Here is a 22,275-nt window from a genome sequence, read left to right on the forward strand (position 1 = left end):
GCAAAGATAAGCATTTTTAAAGAACTATGTATTATTTGGAGGTAATGTGAAGAAGTCTAGTGAGTCATAGATCATTGTTTTGCAGAATGAGCAGGTGTGAGCAAGCTAGGCCTTCCAATAGAGATAGTGCCATCTAGCAGCTGTGAAGAATGTAGCCCCTTAATAGCCTCAATTCTAACCGGAGTCCTTAGTCAGGATGATATGGGAGGAAACATACAATTTTGTTTCAATAAAACTTTGAGATTCTCACACAGGGATCTAGCCAGATCCCTGTGATTCTGTGATTGCCACCATTCTTGATTTTATTAACAGAATAACAAACCTACTTTGATTTAGCAAAGGTGCTAAAATTATTTGTGCCCCTTAACCTCCCTGAAAGTTAGTTCATTTCTCTCTTTTCAATTTCTTTACCTGTAAAACAGAGATAACAACATTATATATCTTGTTGTATTGTTGGAAGGATTAAATGAGTGATTGTATGTGTGCATGTGCATCTGAGTGTGCATGCATACATATATATTATGGATTAAATATAGTACCTAAGACATGATTCCTGTGTTTACTGTTATTATGAATATTATTATTAGAGTATGTTTAATGCTGATTCAACCAAATTAATTGCAAATTACAAATATTATTTAATGAAATTTTATATCAATTTCAATCTTTCACATTTGCCTGTCTCCTTGTAGAGAAATAAAAAAACTAATTTCCTTGAGTGTTTTGCTTAATACAATTCTGCTGAAATAAAAAGTATGCAATGATAACTGCTAATCATGGTTAAATATTAATGAGAGCTTACTATGTGCCAGGCAGTCTCATATAACTCATAATAACCCTTTGCAGGTAATATTATTATCCTTTCATTTTATAAAAGGAAATGATGATGTTTGCAATTGAAACAAAAGCTTACATATTTCCTTTGCTATATTCAAATAGCAGTATACTATAAAAGTTAATCAACAAAAAGTATTTCACACAGAAGAATTAGATTATGGAGGCCATTGCTTTGGATGGAATTTTCTATACCTAAATTTTGGTGTGCTGAAAACTACTTGTAGCAAAATAAAGGAAATATGCTTTATAATAGGAGAATTTTTTTGAATCCTTAAATACTCTTTTATGGAGGATGATTGCCACAAAACCAAATTACATCTTGTTTTATTTTCATATGTGATTGTCATTTGCAGTTACCATCAGTTACTCTCTTAATAACAAAGAGATTACAGTTAGTATGAATCTTTGCAAGCCTTAATAAAGCATATAAATTGGAAAGATCCTGTAATTACAGTGAACTCTGTATAACACTATTGAGCTTCACCACTTAAAACCAACATCTTCACTTATTTTTGCAAATCTCCTTTTTCCAACTCAACCACATCAGTCACATTTTGGTCATGATATATGTTTATAATGACTTCAGCATTACATTAAATCTTTTTCTTTTTATCCTTTTAAATTTCTAATGTTTGAAAATATAGTCATTACAATGGGTGTCCATTTTAACAGATTTTCCTGACTCTGAGTTTAGAAGAAACTTAATGATAATACAAGTGTTTCTCTCTCTTTTTTTTGAAGACAATAATTCTTAATATTTATTGCAACTTTTTTCCTTTTCTGTTTCCTCGCTAAAGTTGAACCAAAAAAAATTTTGTAATCTAATACTTGGAATAATGGTTGAATTTTGTGATAATCCCAAAACTGCAGCTCATGTCAATGCTTGGCAAGGGACGAAGGATCAAACAGCTGCTAGTCTTTTAATTAAATTGTGGAGAAAGGAGGAAAAAGAACTAGGAGTAAAACGTGATAAAAATGGGAGGATCATTGGTGAGTATATTTATAATTGTTAGTAGAAGCAATTAATGTATATATTTTAAAAGATCTTTAAATGGTATTAGGAAAGCATCAGGCCTTTCACTCCTTTGTCTAAATTTTTTTTTTTTTAACAAGGGTTTGAAAAATTTGCTATAATAAGTGATTGGAAGAAAACTAAGTAAGTTAGTAGTAGGTTCATATTATTAGAGAAATTTTTAAGAAATGGTATTTAATTGTATTCTTTAACTAAAAAAAATTAAAGTAGTTCCTAAAGATGCTTCTTTGAGTTTTCTGCTTTTACAGATAGATTCGGTAATATTTCATTGAGATGTAAATAGATTGCTTCAAAATAATATTTTGGCATTTTATACATTTCTGTTCATTTTTCCTTTTTTAAATCTATTAAGTATTATCCATAAAAAATCCATAAAAAGTGGGTTTTTTAAATCCATTTTTCCTTTTTTTAATCCATTTAATCCATGATCTGATTAATGTTTACAGAGTTTACTTTTTATATGAAAGAAGATTTTCCTAAATAAAAATAGTCCAAATGTTCAAAAATTTTAGTTACTAGATTCTAAATTAATGATACTTACAGTATCATAATTTTTAGTTCATTTACATATTCCATAGTGCTATATTACTTTTTTTGTGTGTGTGTGTGAGACAGGGTTTCACTCAGGTCACCCACACTGGAGTGTGATAGTACAATCTTGGCTCACTGAAACCTCTGCCTCCCAGGCTCAAGCAATTTTCCTGCCTTAGCCTCCCAAGTAGCTGGAACTATAGGCATGCGCTACCACACCCAGCTAATTTTTGTATTTTTTGTAGAGATGAGGTTTCACCATGTTGCCCAGGCTGATCTCAAGCTCCTGGGCTTAAGCAATCCACTCACCTCAGCCTCCACAAGCGTTGGGATTATAGGCATGAGCCACCACACCTTTCAATATATTACATTTTCTTTTTTTTCTTTCTTTCTTTTTTTTTTTTTTTGGAGACAGAGTCTCGCTCTGTTGCCCAGGCTGGAGAGCAGTGGCACGATCTCGGCTCACTGCCACTTCCGCCTCCCTGGTTCAAAGGATCCTTCTGCCTCAGCCTCCCAAGTAGCTGGGTCTACAGGCACGTGCCACCATACCCAGCTAATTTTTGTATTTTTTTATTAGAGACAGGGTTTCACCATGTTGGCTAGGCTGGTCTCGAACTCCTGACCTCAGGGGATCTGCCTGCCACCACTTGCCAAAGTGCTGGGATTACAGATGTGAGCCACTGTACCCCGCCTACATTTTCTAAGCCTTTTAAGATTCTTACGGTTTCATCTAAATGGTTCACATTTTTATTTATTTTATTTTAGGTTCAGGGGCACACATGCAGGTTTGTTATATGGGTAAACTCATGTCACAGGGGTTTGTTGTACAGATTATTTTGTCACCCAGGTACTAAGCCTAGTACCCAATAGTTATTTTTTTCTGACCCTCTCCCTCCTCCCACTCTCCACCTTCTAATAGGCCTCAGTGTATGTTGTTCTCTATGTGTCTATGAATTCTCATCATTTAGATCCCACTTATAAGTGAGGACATGCGGTGTTTAGTTTTCTGTTCCTGTGTTAGTTTGCTAAGGATAATGGCCTCCACCTCCATCCATGTTCCCTCAGAATACATGATCTCATTGTTTTTATGGCTGCATAGCATTCCATGGTGTATATGGACCACATTTTCTTTATCCAGTCTGTCATCATGAACATTTAGGTTGATTCCATGTCTTTGCTATTGTGAACAGTGCTACAGTGAACATTCATGTGTGTGTGTCTTTAAGGCAGAATGATTTATATTCCTCTGAGCATATACTCAGTCATGGGATTGCTGGGTCGAATAGTAGTTCTGTTTTTAGCTCTTCGGGGAATTGCCCCACTGCTTTCCACAATGGCTGAATTAATTTACACTCCCAGCATTGGTGTATAAGCATCCCATGTTCTCCACAACCTTGCCAGCATGTTATTTTTTGACTTTTTAATAACAGCTATTCTGACTGATGTGAGATGCTATTTCATTGTGATTTCAATTTGCATTTTTCTAATAATCAGTGATATTGAGCTTTTTTCATATGCTTGTTGGCTGCATGTATGACTTCTTTTGAAAAGTGTCTGTTCATGTCCTTTGCCCACTTTTTAATGGGGTTGTGTTTTTTCTTATAAATTTGTTTAAGTTTCTTATAGATGCTGGATATTAGACCTTTGTCATATGCATAGTTTGCAAAAATTTTCTCCTATTCTGTTGGATGGCTTTTCATCCCGTTGATAGTTTCTTTTACTGTGCAGAAGTTCTTAAGTTTAATTAGATCCCATTTGTCAGTTTTTGCTTGTGTTCCAATTCCTTTTGGCATCTTTGTCATGAAATCTTTGCCCATTCCTCAGTCCAGGTTGGTATTGCCTAGGTTGTCTTCCAGGGTCCTTATAGTTTTGGGTTTTACATTTAAGTCTTTAATCCAACTTGAGTTGATTTTTGTATATGGCATAAGGAAGAGGTCCAGTTTCAATTTTCTGCATATGCCTGGCCAGTTATCCCATCACCATTTATTAAATAGGGAGTTCTTTCCCCACTGCTTGTTTCTGTCAGCTTTGTTGAAGATCAAATAGTTGTAGGTGTGTAGCCTTATTTCTGGGGTCTCTATTCTGTTCCATTGAACTGTGTCTGTTTTCGTACCAGTACTATGCTGTTTTGGTTACTGTGGTCTTGTAGTTTAGTCTGAACTTAGGTAATGTGATGCCTCTAGTGTTGCTCTTTTTGTTTAGAATTTCCTTGGCTATTGGGGCTCTTTCTGGTTCCATAGGAGTTTTTAAATAGTTTTCTCTAGTTGTGTGAAGATTGTTGTTGATAGTTTTATAGAAATAGTATTGAATCTGTAAATTGCTTTGGGCAGTATAACCATTTTAATGATATTGATTCTTCCTATCCTTGAGCATGGGATGTTTTTCCATTTGTTTGTGTCATCTCTGATTTCTTTAAGCAGTATTTTGTAATTCTCATCATAGAGATCTTTTGGCTGCCTGGTTAGCTGTATTCCTAGGTATTTTATTCTCTTTATGGCAATTGTGAATGGGATTGTGTTTTTGACTTGGTTGTTGGCTTGGCTGTTGTTGGTGTGTAGGAATGCTAGTGACTTTTGTACATTGATTTCATATCCCAAAACTTTGCTAGTTGTTTATCAGCTAAAGGAGCTTTTGGGCCGAGACTATGGAGTTCTCTAGATACAGACTCATGTAATCTGCAAACAGAGACAGTTTGACTTCCTCTCTTCCTGTTTGGATACCTTTTTTTTTCTTTCTCTTGCTTGATTGCTCTGGCCAAGATTTCCAATACTATGTGGTAAAAGAGCGCATGCCAGTCTTCTGCCAGTTTACGAAGGGAATGCTTCCAGCTTTTCTCCATTCCATATAATGTTGGCTGTGGGTTTGTCATAGATGGCTCTTATTATTTTTAGATATGTTTCTTTAAGTATTGTTTATTTTTAAATGAAAATACTTCCCCCTTCTGATGACTTGTATCTTCCTTCAATCTATTTTTATTGTTTCTGAATTTTGACCTATAGCATCATAAAATAGTTTTTATATTTATAGCATAATATATAGAAACCAAAAGTAAAGAAGGTTACATCACTGTTAAACTGACATTACTCATGTTCTGGATTTCAAAATTTTTAAAATTAGCTACATAGAAGTTTTACTTTTAAAAGGTAATTTTGTTAAATTTTAATATTTTCCATAAACAATAAAAATGAAAGCTCTAAGTTTTGCCACAGAGTGGGGAAGAAATAGCTGCTTAATTATTATTTCAAAAGTGTAACCATGTAATAGGCACTATTTTTTTTTTGGCTACAATATTTTTATGTGTTTTATGTTATCTAGGGTAAAATCTCAAAATTAAGTATTTGTTTACTATGGTTTTGATCTGTCCCTTTTCTATTTTCATGCTATCCAATGGTTAGATACAAAAAAACCTCTATTTACTAGCTTTCAAGAAGAGCAAAAAATCATCCCACTGCCTGCTAACTGCCCATCTATTGCGGTTATGGATGTTTCTGAGAATATTAGAGCAAAAATTTATGCTATATTGGGCAAACTAGGTAAGAAGTTCTCTTCAAATTTGCAAGAGTCTATCTGTTTTGCTAAGTATACACACTGATTTTACTTTGGAGTCAGTTTTTCAAATATAATGAGCAAAAGTCTCTTTACACAGAGAAATGCATTTTCCATTGTTACCCCAATTCCCAAACTGCACCCCTCACCAATTAAATCAGAATCTCTGTGTGTGGGATCCATGCAATAGTATTTTTTAAAGTTCCCCAGGCAATTTCCAATGTGCAGATAGGATTAAGGATAGTTAGTTTAGATGATTAAGCTTAAAATACTAACATTCTGAGTCACTTAAGTTTTTTTTTAAGTCTTTGCTTTCTATTAAGTAAAAAGTTATCAAACACTTTTCAGCTTCTGAAGTAAGATATTATTGTCTGACTACAACACAGAAAGAAACTATTCCTATATATTGGATGACCTGGCAGAAATTTGTTATAGAAGGAAGCCTACTCACCAGCTACTCACAGAATTAACTTTATCATAAAGCAAGATGAAATCAAAAGTAACTTTGCATTTGTTTTAAGACAGATAGATAGATAGATAGATAGATAGATAGATAGATAGATTCTTTTAATCACTTGCTCTGCTAAAGTAATTCTGTCTTTATAAACTTTATTTTAGATTTTGAAAATTTACCTGGCCTCTCCTCTGAAGATTTTGTCACCCTCTGTATCATACATAGATATCTTGATTTTAAAGTAAGTATATTTTTAATAACCTGATTATTAAAATCTAGACAGCAAAAAAAAATAACTGGAAAATAAAAGATCTATTCATGGTTGTAAGCAATCATCTACATACTGTATAGTTTTTATTTTTCATTTTGCATCTGATGCTGTTGAAGAAATACAGCATACAGCCATCCCATGATTGGGTGTTTTCCATGGGTTAAGATTTCATCCAACTTAGTTTATGAAAGAAGATGTACAAAACTGATATAAGCTGGGCGCGGTGGCTCACGCCTATAATCCCAGCACTTTGGGAGGCCGAGGCAGGCGGATCATGAGGTCAGGAGATCGAGACCATCCTGGCTAACACGGTGAAACCCTGTCTCTACTAAAAATACAAAAATTAGCCAGGCATGGTGGAGGGTGCCTGTAGTCCCAGCTACTTGGGAGGCTGAGGCAGGAGAATGGTGTGAACCCGGGAGGCAGAGCTTGCAGTGAGCCGAGATCATACCACTGCACTCCAGCCTGGGCGACAGAGCGAGACTCTGTCTCAAAAACAAACAACAACAACAAAACCTGATATAAAACTATTCAGAAGCCTACCAAAATATATACATATATATTTTTTTTGAGATGGAGATTTTGCTCTTGTCACCAGGCTGGAGTACAATGGCATGATCTTGGCTCACTGCAACCTCTGCCTCCCAGGTTCCAGTGATTCTTCTGCCTCAGCCTCCCAAGTAGCTGGGATTACAGGCACCTGCCACCACACCCAGCTAATTTTTGTATTTTTAAATTTTTGTATTCTCATGCTTGTAATCCCAGCACCTTGGGAGGCTGAGGTGGGTAGATCACACGAGGTCGGGGGTTCGGGACCAACCTGGCCATACAGTTTCTTCTCTTTGGAGTTGGAATTAAATAAGTTATTACTTATTAAAACAAATTATTAATACGTATTAAAGTTTATTTTATCATTATATTATGATCCAATCTTGATTAAAAGATAGTAGGTTACTTACCTTGCTAGTTATAATTTTGTCAGTAAATACTTTTGAAGTCTCAAGAAAGTCTTTTTAACATTCTCCTACTAATATTAGTGCTGTGTATTTGAATGTTGTAAATGAGTAAACATCTGTCTTCTTTCTTTCTTTCTTCCTTTTTTTTTTTTTTTTGAGGCAGAGTCTCACCCTGTCACCTAGCCTAAAGTGCAGTTGCATGATTACAACTCACTGCAGCCTCAACCTCCCACACTCAAGTGATCCTCCAGCCTCATCCTCCCAAGTAGCTGGGACTACAAGTGTGTACCACCATACCCAGCTTTTTGTTTTTTTTGTTTTTTTTTGGATAGAGACAGGGTCTCACTCTGTTGCTCAGGCTGCCCTCAAACTCCTAGGCTCTAGTGATGTACCCACTCCACTCAGCCCAAAGATGAATTTTTTCCTTATCATAGATATTTTTTTCTTTAATTTTATGGGTCCAGCACACTTCTGCTGCACAACTCTGCTCTTTTTCCTCTAATTCTAAATACACTCAAGAACATTAATTTCTAGACAGCCTAGAATATGAAATGGAGCCACTAGCATGATGGAACTATGGAGTTAAAAGCTTGAGATTCCATTATAATTTTCCTTAGCTAGAAGGTGAGGGGCAGGGCCCCTTTTCTCAGGGTGGCTGTGTTCTAGGGTCCTAGTAATCCCCATGTTCATTCTCCTACAAGTTCATCTTGACCTAGCCTTCAATACATAGCTTTAGGGAGGAAAGTAACAGTAATTCAAAAAGATGAGAATAAATCAGCAGTTTCTGCAGCTGTGAAATCAAGGTAACTATAAACTAGAAGGCAGTGATGATGGTGATGATGGCAGTGAACTAGGCATAGGAGAGCCTTATCCATGAATAAGGCTCCATTGAAAAACATTTGATAAATTCCTACTGAGTACTCAAATGTAGCTGGTACCCTCAATCATTCCCAGTGCACTGATTCCCAAAAAGTAATTTAGGAAAAGTTTAAGTGTTAACAGGAGTAACTAACCATTTAAAAGATTGTATAATTGTACAATTGCATTATTTATTTTTGGTTAATTTAACTTTGTTAAACTTTGTTGTAACAGATTGGAGAAATATGGAATGAAATATATGAAGAAATAAAATTAGAAAAATTAAGACCAGTCACTACAGATAAAAAAGCTTTGGAAGCTATTACAACAGCATCAGAAAATGTTGGAAAGATGGTTGCTTCTCTGCAAAGTGAGATAATTGAAAGCCAAGCACGCCAAGATGTGCAAAATGAACAAAAAGTATATGCAAAAGTAAGCTACATAGGTAGTGAGAAGGGAGAATGAAGATAGGTTGGTTAATGGGTACAAAAATACAGTTAGATAGAATAGGTTCTGTTGTTCAATAGCACAGTAGGACAACTATAGTAACAATAATTTATTGTATATTTCAAAATACCCAGAAGACTTGGAATGCTTCTAACACAAAGAAATGATAAGCGTTTGAGGGGATGGATGTCCCAGTCACCCTGATCATTACACATTGTATGCACATATCAAAATATCGCATGTATGCCATAGATATGTACAACTATTATATATCAATAAAAAAGTAAGCCACAGATACCATTAAGGCACAAGATATTAATTTCAATGTATAAACCCAGATGAAGTTATCCATAGGATTTATTTTTCTTACTTGTGTTTCAGCCTTGAGTTATTTTGTAATTTTCTCTTAGAGTCATTTTCAGTGTCTCTGTGCAGTTTTAAAAGAAACTATGAGGCCGGGCGCGGTGGCTCAAGCCTGTAATCCCAGCACTTTGGGAGGCCGAGACGGGCGGATCACGAGGTCAGGAGATCGAGACCATCCTGGCTAACACTGTGAAACCCCGTCTCTACTAAAAAATACAAAAAACTAGCCGGGCGACGTGGCGGGCGCCTATAGTCCAGCTACTCGGGAGGCTGAGGCAGGAGAATGTCGTGAACCCGGAAGGCGGAGCTTGCAGTGAGCTGAGATCCGGCCACTGCACTCCAGCCCGGGCGACAGAGCGAGACTCCGTCTCAAAAAAAAATAAAAATAAAAAAAAAAATAAATAAATAAATAAAAATAAAAAATAAAAGAAACTATGAAGTTTGAGATTCAGTTACTGTATTCAGTGCTTTTTTTTTGCATTATAATTTTATTTCTACAGTCTTAAATTTTTAAAAGGCAGAGAGATACTTGAGACATGCCACTGCACTCCAGCCTGGGTGACAGAGTGAGATTCTGTCTCAAAAAAAAAAAAGAAACTGAAACTTAATTATCTTTCTCATTTCAGATACAGGCCACACACAAGCAAAGAGAGCTGGCTAATAAATCATGGGAAAATTTCTTGGCTAGAACATCAAATGCGAAAACGTTAAAGGTAGGATTTTTAATGTATTACAGTATCCACACAGCCAACTCTTAACAGACAGACTTTTTCAGGAACAAATATTCATTCATTTTTTCCTAGTGACCTTTCCATATACTACCAACACTATTAGATGCTCATATGCAATTTAGAGTGATAACTGAAACTGCATTTCACAGTTACAGAAGATGCTGCTTTGAGTTTCATTTGGTTTATCAGGGAGAAGCAAGGCTGATGTTCTTGACCTACATAAAGAAGAAGATGATAGCCAGGAATGAGCAGGAAAAATGTGTTCTGCTTTCCATTCTGAACTTGCTTATTCATTGATTTCTTTTCTGTGAGAGGCAAAGTAAAGGACACAAAGTGCAACTATCTTGTATTACTCTCTCCCCCATAGAGCTTTCCCCTCTGTGATCACCAAAAGAAGCATTATGTTAAAACTTAAATGTGAACTGGGGATAAATATGCCTTTGTAGAAAAATGTGGTAAGCTACTTCAACTGTAAGCTAGAAACTCATCTAAAAAATGTATAGTGCTAATCATTCACTTGAAATATGTGAGAAACACCATGGATTTCCAGAATTTCATTACTTTCCCCAACCTTTTTCCATTAATATATTGGATACACTTTTTAAAAATTCTCTCCTTCATTTCTGATACTTTGGATACACTTTACCTAATGTTCCAATTCTTCCTGTAGATATAAAATTGCTAAATGTTATGTTAGTCCACAAAGACAGTGGAACCATATTAAGATAGCAAAACCATAGTTAAGAACAAGCTCACTCAAGGTACCAAGTTATCTCCCTTTTCACTGATAGTTCTTCTCAACTCTACTTATAAAATATCTTCCTGACTGCCTGTATTTTTAACACTAGTTAATGAAAATCAGCTCCTTTCCTGCAGATGGTTTATTACTTCACATTTCACTTGTTTAGTGTCGCAAATAACTTGAAAATAACTTCAAATAGCTTAAATATAACTGCAATGAATTACATAATTTATATTATTCGGAATGCTTAATATGTAAGTATACTTAATCAGTTGGTAATTTATGCAACATATTTTGCAACATGCATCACCTGATATAAATTTAATAGCTTATTAAATTATATGCTAAAAATTGAACCTGATTTCTTTAGGACCTGCTTGACTCCTTGGTCATGTATGACCAGTACTTCCGGAAATCTCTGGAAGACTTTTAGGTGACAGGAATCTTCTTCAATGTGCAAAGTATCTAACTTACTAATTACTGTCTTTTTAGTCTAAATGAGTAAATGCAAATGTCAGCGCTATCTAATAAACAGCCAAAGCATAAGCTAGACACAATTAAATATATTTTTCATTGTAAGTACCATCATTACTGATTTCATAGCAATTAATGTTTTCTTTCTAATTAAAAAATCCTCAGAAAGCAAAAAGGCTTCAAGAAAAAGCTATAGAAGCCTCCAGATACCATAAACGACCACAAAATGCAGTGTTTCACCAAACAGATATTAAAGGCCTTAACACAACGGTAAGATTTTCTCCATAACATTTTCTTAATAGACATTAAATTTAGGGTGTTTGTACAACTGTGCAAATGTACTGAAAACCATTGAATTTTACACTTTAAATGGGTGGATTATATGGTATTTAATTATATCTCAATAAAACTGCTCAAAAAAGAAAAAAAATTTAAATTTAAAAATTAGAAGTTAAAAAATTTAATTAAAAAAAAAAACTTAGGTTCCCAAAATTTTATTTATATGGGATTTTCATCTCACATTTTTTCTTTTTGCTGTTCAAATTTCACATCATTAAGACATGTTTATCTCCAAGGTATATCCACTCTTGCCCAGTTCTGGTTTAGAGTAGGCCCAGTCCTCCAGGGTTTCTAAGAAACTGCTATAAACACTAGTCAGCTTATAACTGTCCTTATCTCTCTTTGACAGAAAAGATGCAGTGCTTTGTTTTCCTGGCAAATAGATCCCAAGTGTTCCTGGTATCCTCTGCTAGACTTAATTTGCCCCCAGTTACAAAACTGATAAGCAATAGAAATAGAGTTCAAACCTACTTTTCCTGGCTCCAATGCCCTTATGTTTCTATTATACCATAACTACCTCCTAGTTACTCATATGTATATTTGTGTCTTTTCAAAAGTAAGTTGAAGGATGAATTTTTCTCTTGTTGAAAATTGTGTAAATGGACTTTTGACATTTACCTTTTACCTTTTTTAGGTGCCCGCCGGTGGGGTAGTAACAGTGGAAAGCACTCCTGCCCGATTGGTAGGAGGACCTCTGGCTGATACGGATATTGCTCTTAAAAAACTGCCCACTCGAGGAGGAGCCTTGCAGAGGGTGAAAGCAGTTGAAAATGTGGATACACCAAAAAAGAGTATTCCTACGTAATATACTCTAGAGACTTTTTGAAATAAAATCAGCTCGTAATTTTTTAGTTGAATATATCTTTATACATATGTAAAGCCAATATTTTAGAATAAGTATTTTAGTATAAATATGTTAGTAAAATACTATAAAAATAAAAGGACATGTAATTTATTTTTATGGAAAACATCAACATGTAATATCAGAAGAGTTGTCATTAGTTTCTTTGGAAAGGCTACCAATTTTATTAAGTGAAATTGTAAAACATCAGTTAGGACTCTGTTGGTTGCATGTGAACTATTCTAACTAGTTTAAGCCAGAAAAAAAATTTCTTACAGGCTCTGTATCTATCAAATCTAGGAGGAATTTAAACTACAGGCATTGCTGAATCTAAGGACTAAAACTATATGAGTAGGATCTTCTCCTTCCCTAGCAGCTCCTGGCTTATATTCTCTTAGGTTCATGCCTGTGTCTCCTGGTTTTGCATCTCAGGACCCCGATTGCCCACATGCCTACTTCTGAGCCATTCACCATGACTTTGGCCATGGCTGAGTACTGCCTATTCCTGGAGCCAGAAGCAGGGCAACTCCATCCAAAACATATGGATAGAGTGGGGAATCAGGGTACTATTACCAGAAGCACGTATATATGAATATTGGGCAGCAAGATAAACAATAACTCTGCAACAAATATGTTGGTCAAAATAAAATTATGTTTTCTCTGCTATAAAAGCAAATGTTAGTCATGAGCTAAATGGTAAAAAAGAAAAATACAGCTGGTTTTACTCTTAATGTATAAATATGCAAAGCAAACTCTAATGCTACTTCTCTTCTTTAATGGGGAAGAGAAAGGTGTAATGGGGGAAGTGTTTTCCCTCATTTGGTGGTAGAGGTATCTTGTCAAAGAATAGGAGATAAATGCCTTTATGCTAGACATAGAGCAAATCTGTGTCCCTGGATGCCGTTATGAAATCTCCCTCTCCTGCCTTCATTCCCTTCACAATCCTCCTCCAGCCTGGAAGCCATAAAGTTGAGTTCGTGTCCCAGGATCAGAGAAACAAGGACCTGTTTCTTAGGAAAATAAACGAATTCGAGTCTAGATTCTGGACCCATGGGGCACACTCAGCAGTGTACTGGTAAATGTATAACTACTGGCTTTCCAGGAGGGAAAAGCCCTGATTTACATCATGTTCTCACCAATTCACACGGTATAAATACTGCCACTATTACCAATCTCAGGCTACCAACGTGATGCCATTGAATACAGGGTTGGGAAAACATAGATAGGGTCTTTCATTATTAGATAAGAGCAGGCTGTATCACCTCAGTGGACCCACATTTTCCTCCCTCTTCTTTCTTCCTTCCTCCCCCCTCCTCCTCCTCCTCCTCCTCCTCCTCTTCCCTCAACTCATATTCTTCTAGGGATTTTCCATTATCCTGTCTGTGAAGATAGTAACGTCTTCATTGAGGGGTAGAGGTTGCAGCTGTTGTTACTGTTCTAATTAGAATGAGTTGCCAGTTCACCTCTGGCGGCCTCTCACCCTGGCCCAGATGCCCATCCTCTTGTGCCCCATAGGAGTAGATAACATGCATCAGTTTATCAGTGAGCTTTGTTCTCTCCTGAATCCCTTCCTCTAGTCTACCACCCTCAAGAAGATATTAGAAGGCATAATTTGTTTCTTTCCTTCACAGGAAACCCTAAGCATGGGTAGGAGCATACAACAATGAGATGCCCATACAAAAAGCACCAGATACATCTTAGGTACACGTCAGTAAACCCAGAATTGATGTAAAGTGTCCATGGCTAAGAACAACGCATCTTTGCTCCATTTTGTAGACTATAAGCTCTCTAAGAACAAGGTAGACACCATATCTCATTACCTGTACCCCTGAACCTAAAATAAAAGTTTAAAAAATAAACAAAAGTTTATTTAAAGTTCAAAAAAGAGTCTGGCCAGGCTTGGTGGCTTATGCCTGTAATCCCAGCACTTTGGGAGGCAGAGGCAGGTGGATCACCTGAGGTCAGGAGTTCGAGACCAGCCTGGTGAACATGGTGAAACCAATCTCCACTAAAAATACAAAAAATTAGCCAGGCATGGTGGCAGGTGCCTGTAATCCCACCTACTCGGGAGGCTGAGGCAGGATAATCACTTGAACCCGGGAGGCGGAGGCTGCAGTGAGCCAAGATCACGCCATTGCACTCCAGCCCGAGCAACAAGAGCGAAACTCCGTCTCAAAAAAAAAAAAGAAAAAATAAAGATTTGATAGAAACAGCAGAGGAACTTTAGGCATAGATAATAATTATCCCTTGTATCATCTTATGAAGAAATATTTGCGGGGTCAATATTAGATCCTTTGCCACCTTTTTTCTCCTCAGCCTTAAGCTCTCTGAAAAATAACTGATTATGAACTAAGCCAAATGAGCTCAGCATAAACCCAAAGCTGTGAAACTGAGTCTTTACCATGGTACCACTACAAGAATTGGTGGTTTGTTTGTTTTTTAAAATGATCTCTTGACTGATCTAGTCAAACGATTTTGGATAGGACAAAAGAGAAATACATATTGTCCCCATTCAGCTTCATTTTGACCACCCTCTTTTTTATCTTCTGTTCTGATATCATAAAATTGCTTTTGAATTAGATATTTCAGTCTATCCCCTGCATTGTCCCACTTCAGTGTCAACTCTGTGAGTCAAGGATTACATCTGGATTGTTCACTAATGTACCCTAAAGCTTAATGAATATTTGTTGAATGAATGAATAATGAACAGAAAGAATAAGTTTTTTTTATGTGCAGATGACACTATTTGTGCCAAAAACTGGGAGGAATTTACGTTATGTAATCACCATCAAAAAGCTTAAGATAAACTGTTTTAAAACCAGATTGCCCAGTTTAGCAAATATTCTTATTTTTAACCCAATATAGTATGTGAATTCAATTAAAAGAACTAGAAAACCATTTTGCCATTAACTGGAAGACTAATTTTATTGATTTAAGCTAAAATGTTTATCATTACTGCAACAAAAAATTGTCATGACAACTATGAGTGATTGAGGACAACTGGTTGAATGATTTTTTAGACTAAAATTACATGGTCTTGCTTTACAGCATTGAACTTTTGATCTTCAATCAGTTGCCCAGATTGTAAAAGAGAACTGTTTTTTAAGGCAAATCATAACACTGCCTCTAGGTACCACTTCAGCTCCTCTGCAGGAAATGAATTCTAGGTGGATAGCTGTCTGGTCATTTTTATGAGAACATTAGCCCTACCCTCCAACCAGTTGATTTTCTGAGCTTAGGGATCCACCCTTAATTGGCAAGATAAGAAGTTTTCAATCTAGGCAATTATTAGCCCTACAATCTCATATTATCTGCTACTCATGCAAAACTGTTTATATGAAATAATATTACTGAATGCTATGAGGTCCTTCTTTAATATTGAATATTCCTAACCTGGGGTTTATGCAGCCCCCTGAAATTACATGCAAAATGTAATTTTGCGAGTGTTTATATATAAAACCCCTAATAAATGGTCTATATGTCATCAGAATTTGAAAGTGGCCCATAATGTAGAGAATGACCCTCCTTTAATTCAGTTTATTCTTGAATCAAGTCAAACCATCAGACAGCTCGTTACTTGTTCAGTATTATTTTAGCTGATTTTAAAACTTTTTATATTTGAGTTTAAGTGTACTGGAACCGGCTTGTATAGGACAGAACCTGTCATTGTAAGGATACTTGAAACCAGTGCTATAAACCGTGGTAGCCACTATGAAAACCTATGGGTCAGATTTTTATTGATTCTTTGTCCTGGAAAAGTCTGGGCCTCTATTGAACATGTGGTTTGGTTTTTCTTATAAGCATGTGAATCTTGAAACTGTTCATGTGTCCCTCTTCACTATGAGAAGCGGGAAACAGACCAAATTTATAGGCACCCTTTATCAAAGGTATAGGCATTTACGACATGCATTCAAAAAGTATTAATCTAAACCATAACTCCACTGTATTACTTCCCTGTCTTCATGTCCCATTGTTCAATTTCCTCCACTACTTCATGTTTTCCTTTTCTTCTGTATATGTCTTTAAAGCTTCACATCCTTTTTGAAATAAGATGTGAGATATAAATAGGCAATATAAAAAACAACTCATCTAACACAAAAATTCCATCAAATTGTACTTTACTAAAACGAAGTTTCTTTTTGTTTATTGTTCCTTTTTCAAAACAAAGACAATAAAAATGAGAACATAAAAAGATTTTATCCTTAATGCATAGAAAAATACTTTAATATAGAAGATGGCTTGGTAATGAAATGTACATTTCAGAAACCACACAATATACTACATTAAATATTACTTTTTAGGATAATACTGCCATTAATTTTGGCACAGTTTAAAAGTCAATATTAATGTATAAGGTACCTTATAAAATTGGTTACAATTTTATTCCATTGACTATTGTATTAAAAATATATATCACATTTGCCTTTCAATTGATGTTTTCTTTAAAACAAAGCTTCTGAGTAAAATATTATTGAGAAATTACCTGAAAATGTTGGAATAATTCAATAGCAATAAAGCAATTACAACAAAATATGACCAGTATTAAAGAAATAATTTGTATAACTACTACAAGAAATATTTGACCTCATAAATACAAGTTTTCAGGTCGCTGTCATCTTGCTTGAGGTATTTTCCATGTTTTCTCTTAATGTAATACTCTCATTTTGTAAAATCTAGTCCTGTAAGATTTAAAAGAAGAAATTGTTAATATTCATTCCAATATGACTCTTAAGATTTCCTGCTTTTATACAACCCTATTGAAAAAATTAATTTCAAAAGCCTAAATACATGTCTGATGTTTAAAATTTCTTCAACAAATGTAGTATGAATAATTACAGGGTTAAATGGCTTTCTTACAAACTATTCACGGGGAAGCAAGGCTAATTTTAATTATCTACCAAAGTGTATTATATTCCAAGATCATTTAGAATTGTTTGTGTATCAGAGCTTGTGTGGTTTGTAAATAATATAAAATGAGTAAAAATGAAAATCAAAACCTATCATTTTAGGGAAAAAAACTAAATATGGCAAATTTGCTACTTTGTTGGATAACTGGAAAAAATCAGAAGAATTAAATAGTGACTTTTAAAGAAAAGTAAACTGCTATTCTCTTACACACACATTTAAATTACCTCCTGTTTTTTTCTGTGGAAAATTATATTCGGGGGGCATCACCTGTCTTCTGCCCATTCCATGAGACCTTGAAAGCAAGCAGTCTACATACATGTCCCAGAAATCCTGAGCTGTGTTTAAGAAGAGATTATAATGTCCAGGCCGCTGAGATTTTTGCAAGAACAACATGAAATTCCAAAAAGCATCCACATTGTGCTGTATCTTGAGTTCCTTGAGATTTATCAATGTCAAAGAGCAAGCTTTCCAGCACTGGAGATCAATGTCTTCGGTGATTCCTGGGCTAATGCTGGCAAGCACTCCTTTTTGAAACTCAAAGTCAGCGTTAATCAGATTGATCAGCATCATGCAGCCCAGCTGTAGACAGAACCATCTTCTTGTAGCAAAACACATATTCTATACAGAAAAAAAATGAGGGAGGATATGTTTAACTTTAAAAAGTTATTCAATCACTTGATCTAAAAAACTATAAATACACATATATTTGCTTTTGATCAAGCCAAATTTGCTCACTAGGTATTTGTTAGTTTTTTCTAAGCCACTGATTCTTTCACACCTTCCTTTAGGATGTTACAGTTCCAGTTGGATTTCCAACGTTCTGATCAAGAGACTTTGGGAGTCATTGAAATCCAACACATTTATGAAAATGCAAAGGTTCATTTCATCACAGACCTTTAAAACTGGCAGAAACCTTAAAGAGCTTGCGCTCCAACCTTCTCCCTTTACCGATTAGAACAGTCATAAGTGATACCGTTCCACGAGTCTTCAGACTCCTGACTGCCTATCCAAGACTCCTGCCTACCACAACACATTTCAACTAAGTGGATCGAAATGTAGTCCTTTCTACATGTAACCATAAGAAGTATTTTGTTGTTGTTAATTGAGATATTATTAACCCAAATGGTACTAGATCTCACAAGCACCGTTTAAGTTTCAAAGTTACTGCTGTTTCCATTTTGATGTATTGAAAAATCCTTGTTACGCACTAATGTCCTGTGTATTCCTGGCTTCCCTCAGTTTGTTCAGGAGCTGGCTGGAGAAGATGAACATAGACATACATGAAGTGGCACGAAAACAAAGATGATAAAAATCTTTCTAATGCCTCTTTGCATGTTTCCTTGCCAACTGATTGTTCGGTAAAATCGGCCCAAAGCACATAAGAGGAAGTTAAGGACTAAGTTGGCATTGAATTGCCACACACCTACTATTCAAGGCTGCTGTTGGAAATGTCCCTTTTACAACATTGACAGCCAATGGGGAGGGATAGGGGGAGAACAGATCCAGAACACAGGACTCACCTTTTCCCCTGTACACCGCCGTCTGCCACCTCCCCAAAAAAGCTGGGCTGAAGAGAGAAATCACACGAAACAAATCTAAATAGTACATTCAAGTCGTTTCACATCGTCGAAAATTGTGCAAATTCCCCAGACAAAGCTGAAAGCCGGCAGTTTATGACACGTGTTGTATCGGAGGTGCTAGGGTAGTAGAACCAGGGAATTTCTTCCCCCTCAATTTCAGGTTAGCGCCTCGCCCAGTGTCCCCCGCACCAGGTCAGGTCACCTGGGCGCAAAAGAGGGAGCCCACGCGTGAGTCGAGGGCCTCGGGTCGACGTCCGACGCGCGCGTCGCGGAGCGGGGTCCTGAGTGCGCTGCGCTCGCTGGGAGGAGGACCGGGCGCCTCCTGCTCAGGAGGACCCCTGTCCTCCCTGGGTCCCGCCCCCTGCCCAGCGCGCCGCTGCCCAGCGGACCCACTCCCCGAGGCAGGCGAACTGGGCGAGGCAGCCCTGTGACACCCACCCCGAGCGCTCACCGGGCGTCCGAGCTCTCCCAGCGGAACCGTCTGGTCCACGTTGCACTCCGGCGCTGGGAGGCTCTGGCTGGCACTGGCTAACCGCGGGTGGCGCTGCTGGTTCTGCTGCGGCCGCGCGGGGTTCCCGAGACAGACCTGCTGATGGGACCGCTATCCTTTTCTAGAGGCTGATTGAGGGGACAGAGCGTGGGTGGCCGCGCTCTCGAGGCCCCTCCCTGAGCTCGCCCAACTTCCCAGCCTCCAGACCTCGGGGCCCTCTGTGCCCTGCGCCGCTGCCTTGGACGCTGCTCTCGACTCTCCAGCCCTCCTCCGACTTTCTTGCTATGCCAAAGGGTCAGAGTCTTCTTGGTCTCTCCTTCTTACTTTGTTCCTTCTTTTTTCCTAGCTGAGAAGATCCATCTCGGCGGTAGTCAGACCACATACTCAAGTTATCTTCTCCCTCCGCCGCCCACCTATGCTCCACACCATATTCTCCTACCCAGAGAAAAATTCTCTTAAGGCTGTGGACTCTATAAAAATCCTAAACCTCCCTGAACGGTTCTAATCTCTAGCTAAACACCGTTTATTATTAACACTAACACATACACACGAACAAACATATCCTTGTTCTACCTAAATACACACTCTGGGGGAAAAGTTTCCTTTAGCCCTTCATGGATGAAGACCTCAGCAAGTACCTTGAATTTCACATATGTATGTTGTCCATCAATCTCAGCCCCAACACATCACTTGGACTAAATATGAGTTTAAGTCTATCTGCTCTGCCCAGCAGCGATGATCAGATGGGGCTAGGGAAATCAATCCAAATCCAGCTGCCTTATCCCCATTTCCCCTCACGCAGGCCACCCTTCTCACAGGTTCTTGAGCTGGGGTGGTGAAATCACGGGGTGAGATGAGTGCCAAACCAAACAGCCCAGTTCCTCAGTCATTGTCCCTGCTAAAGTTCACTTCTCCCAGCACCCGCTATTACTCAAAGCTCCACCCTGTTCTCATCATGTCGGTGGAGCTAACGTGGTCAATCATTAGTTCTGCCCTGGCAATGCCTTTCTGTGCCCCTTCTATCTGCAGGACCACCTACTGCACAAAAGAGAACTGAGAAAAGGAGAAGACGTGTTTACTCGGATTCGGTGGGACACACACGAATTCATCTCACACCAAATATTCTTCTGCTCTAGACTTCCAAGTGTTTTAGTCCACCATTAATCATAGACTCTCACAATTAGCAGAGACTCAGAGTGACCTAATCCAACATCCCAGCTGAAACTTGAACAAACCACCCTCCCAAGGAATTTGCACATCCACCAAAGCTGTTGTCCAATGTGACTTAACCTTGGGCACACGTCCCCACCCCCAAAGGAAGCAACCCCTTCCATCCTTGGGATAATGTTGGCCTTTCAATGCTTCCTTCTAAAACGAATTGGCTCCATTTCTCTGTTGAATAACCACATAGTTCCTGTCCGTCTTTTCTTGCAAGATATACTTTATTTTTCATAAAACTTTTTTATCTGAATACAAGTATTGCAAAGCCTATTGAAAAGTTGTAAAATATAGAAAAATATAAGGAGACAGGTAATAGTTGTCATTAAAATGCGTTTTTAAAGAATATTCTAATATTAGAGTAATGTACTAAATAGGAGTACATATTTGGGTATGATTATTATAACACACACAGAGGAATGGTATTCTGAATAGAGAACTTACATAAATCAATAATAGAAAAATAAGGGTAATTCACAGAAGAGTAGACCTTAATATTCAGTAAACATGATAAAAATACTGAAATATTTTAAATTTAGATAGACTTAGTAACGAAGCCATTTCAAGGAAATGATATATTGTCTTCCCCAAATAAAGCCTAACAAAAATTAATTTGGTAAAATATAATCTCAGCAATTTTTTGAGAAAATGAACACTTCTTATGCTTTTGATGAGACTATCAGCTGATATAATCACCACGGAAGAAAATTGGCATTATCTGCTTAATCTGAAAGTGATCCAGAAATTCTACTCTTGGTGTCTACCCCCAAGTCAGTGAGAGAAGATATTCTTTATGTGACTGATTTTTCTGAAGAGTCTACTTGCTACATTCAAACAGAATCTGGCAAAATGATGACAAACATAATTTTAAAATCATCATTGGGTAATCAAGAAAGTGAAATCTCCAGGGAAAAAGGGGGTGGAGGGGAAGCATAAAGAATCAGAGTAAGGAAAAGAAGAAGGAAGAAAAAGAGAGAAGGAGGAGAGGAAAGTGAGATGTAGGTAGTAAGTTTAGGCTTTATTAAAACTGATAAGTATCTACAGTAAAGACTGAGATATAGATATTGCATTTAGACTTCATAAAGTTGTTAAATATGTATGCTAAAATTTCTTGGGCAATTTCTAAGTGACAGAAATAGAGAACAACACTCTTGAACCGGGGAGAATAAAAAACGAATAAGAAAAACAGATTGACAAATAAAAAAACCAAGAAAGCAAGAAGAGAGAAAAAAGCACAGCAAAAGTGACAAGCACAAAGTGCATTTATAAGATTCAAGTCAACAATCATGATAAATAGTCTGAACTTGATGATTAAAGGAAGGAAGATGTGGTTGGATTTTAAATTCTGCTATGTGCTTTTACAAAAGATACACACACAAGAAATGAGGACAGAGAAACTTGAAAAGAATGGAAATAAATATACCATGCGACTGTTAATTGTATTTTAAACTGACAACTTTATTAATACAAAAAAGCATGATAAAGGAGAAAGGAGAACACTACATAATGATAAAATACTCAATTCAGAAGAAGATAAAAATATTCTAAATTTAGATATACCTAATAACAAAGCCACAGAATACATAAAGCAAAAACTGACAGAAGTAGAGGGAAATTTTGACAAACTCACTATCATAGTGGGAGAGTTCAACAAGC

The 22,275-nt window shown here is 36.9% G+C and overlaps 1 protein-coding gene across 4 annotated transcripts in view; it reads left to right on the forward strand.

Annotated features, from left to right (window-relative positions):
• CFAP69 (cilia and flagella associated protein 69) overlaps positions 1 to 13,175 on the forward strand; it is a 69,554-nt gene extending 56,379 nt beyond the window's left edge. For all 4 annotated transcript variants that reach the window (XM_033193233.1, XM_033193234.1, XM_033193235.1 and 1 more), the window contains 7 exons: positions 1,635 to 1,827; positions 5,797 to 5,934; positions 6,566 to 6,642; positions 8,721 to 8,918; positions 9,923 to 10,009; positions 11,409 to 11,513; positions 12,217 to 13,175. In XM_033193233.1, coding sequence (XP_033049124.1) covers positions 1,635 to 1,827; positions 5,797 to 5,934; positions 6,566 to 6,642; positions 8,721 to 8,918; positions 9,923 to 10,009; positions 11,409 to 11,513; positions 12,217 to 12,387 — 969 coding nt within the window. In that variant the 3' untranslated portion in view covers positions 12,388 to 13,175. The remainder of the gene's footprint in view (positions 1 to 1,634; positions 1,828 to 5,796; positions 5,935 to 6,565; positions 6,643 to 8,720; positions 8,919 to 9,922; positions 10,010 to 11,408; positions 11,514 to 12,216) is intronic.
• Positions 13,176 to 22,275: the final 9,100 nt, after the last annotated feature.

The sequence above is a fragment of the Trachypithecus francoisi genome, unplaced genomic scaffold (assembly GCF_009764315.1).
Source record: "Trachypithecus francoisi isolate TF-2019V2 unplaced genomic scaffold, Tfra_2.0 Lachesis_group4, whole genome shotgun sequence".
NCBI lineage: Eukaryota > Metazoa > Chordata > Mammalia > Primates > Cercopithecidae > Trachypithecus > Trachypithecus francoisi.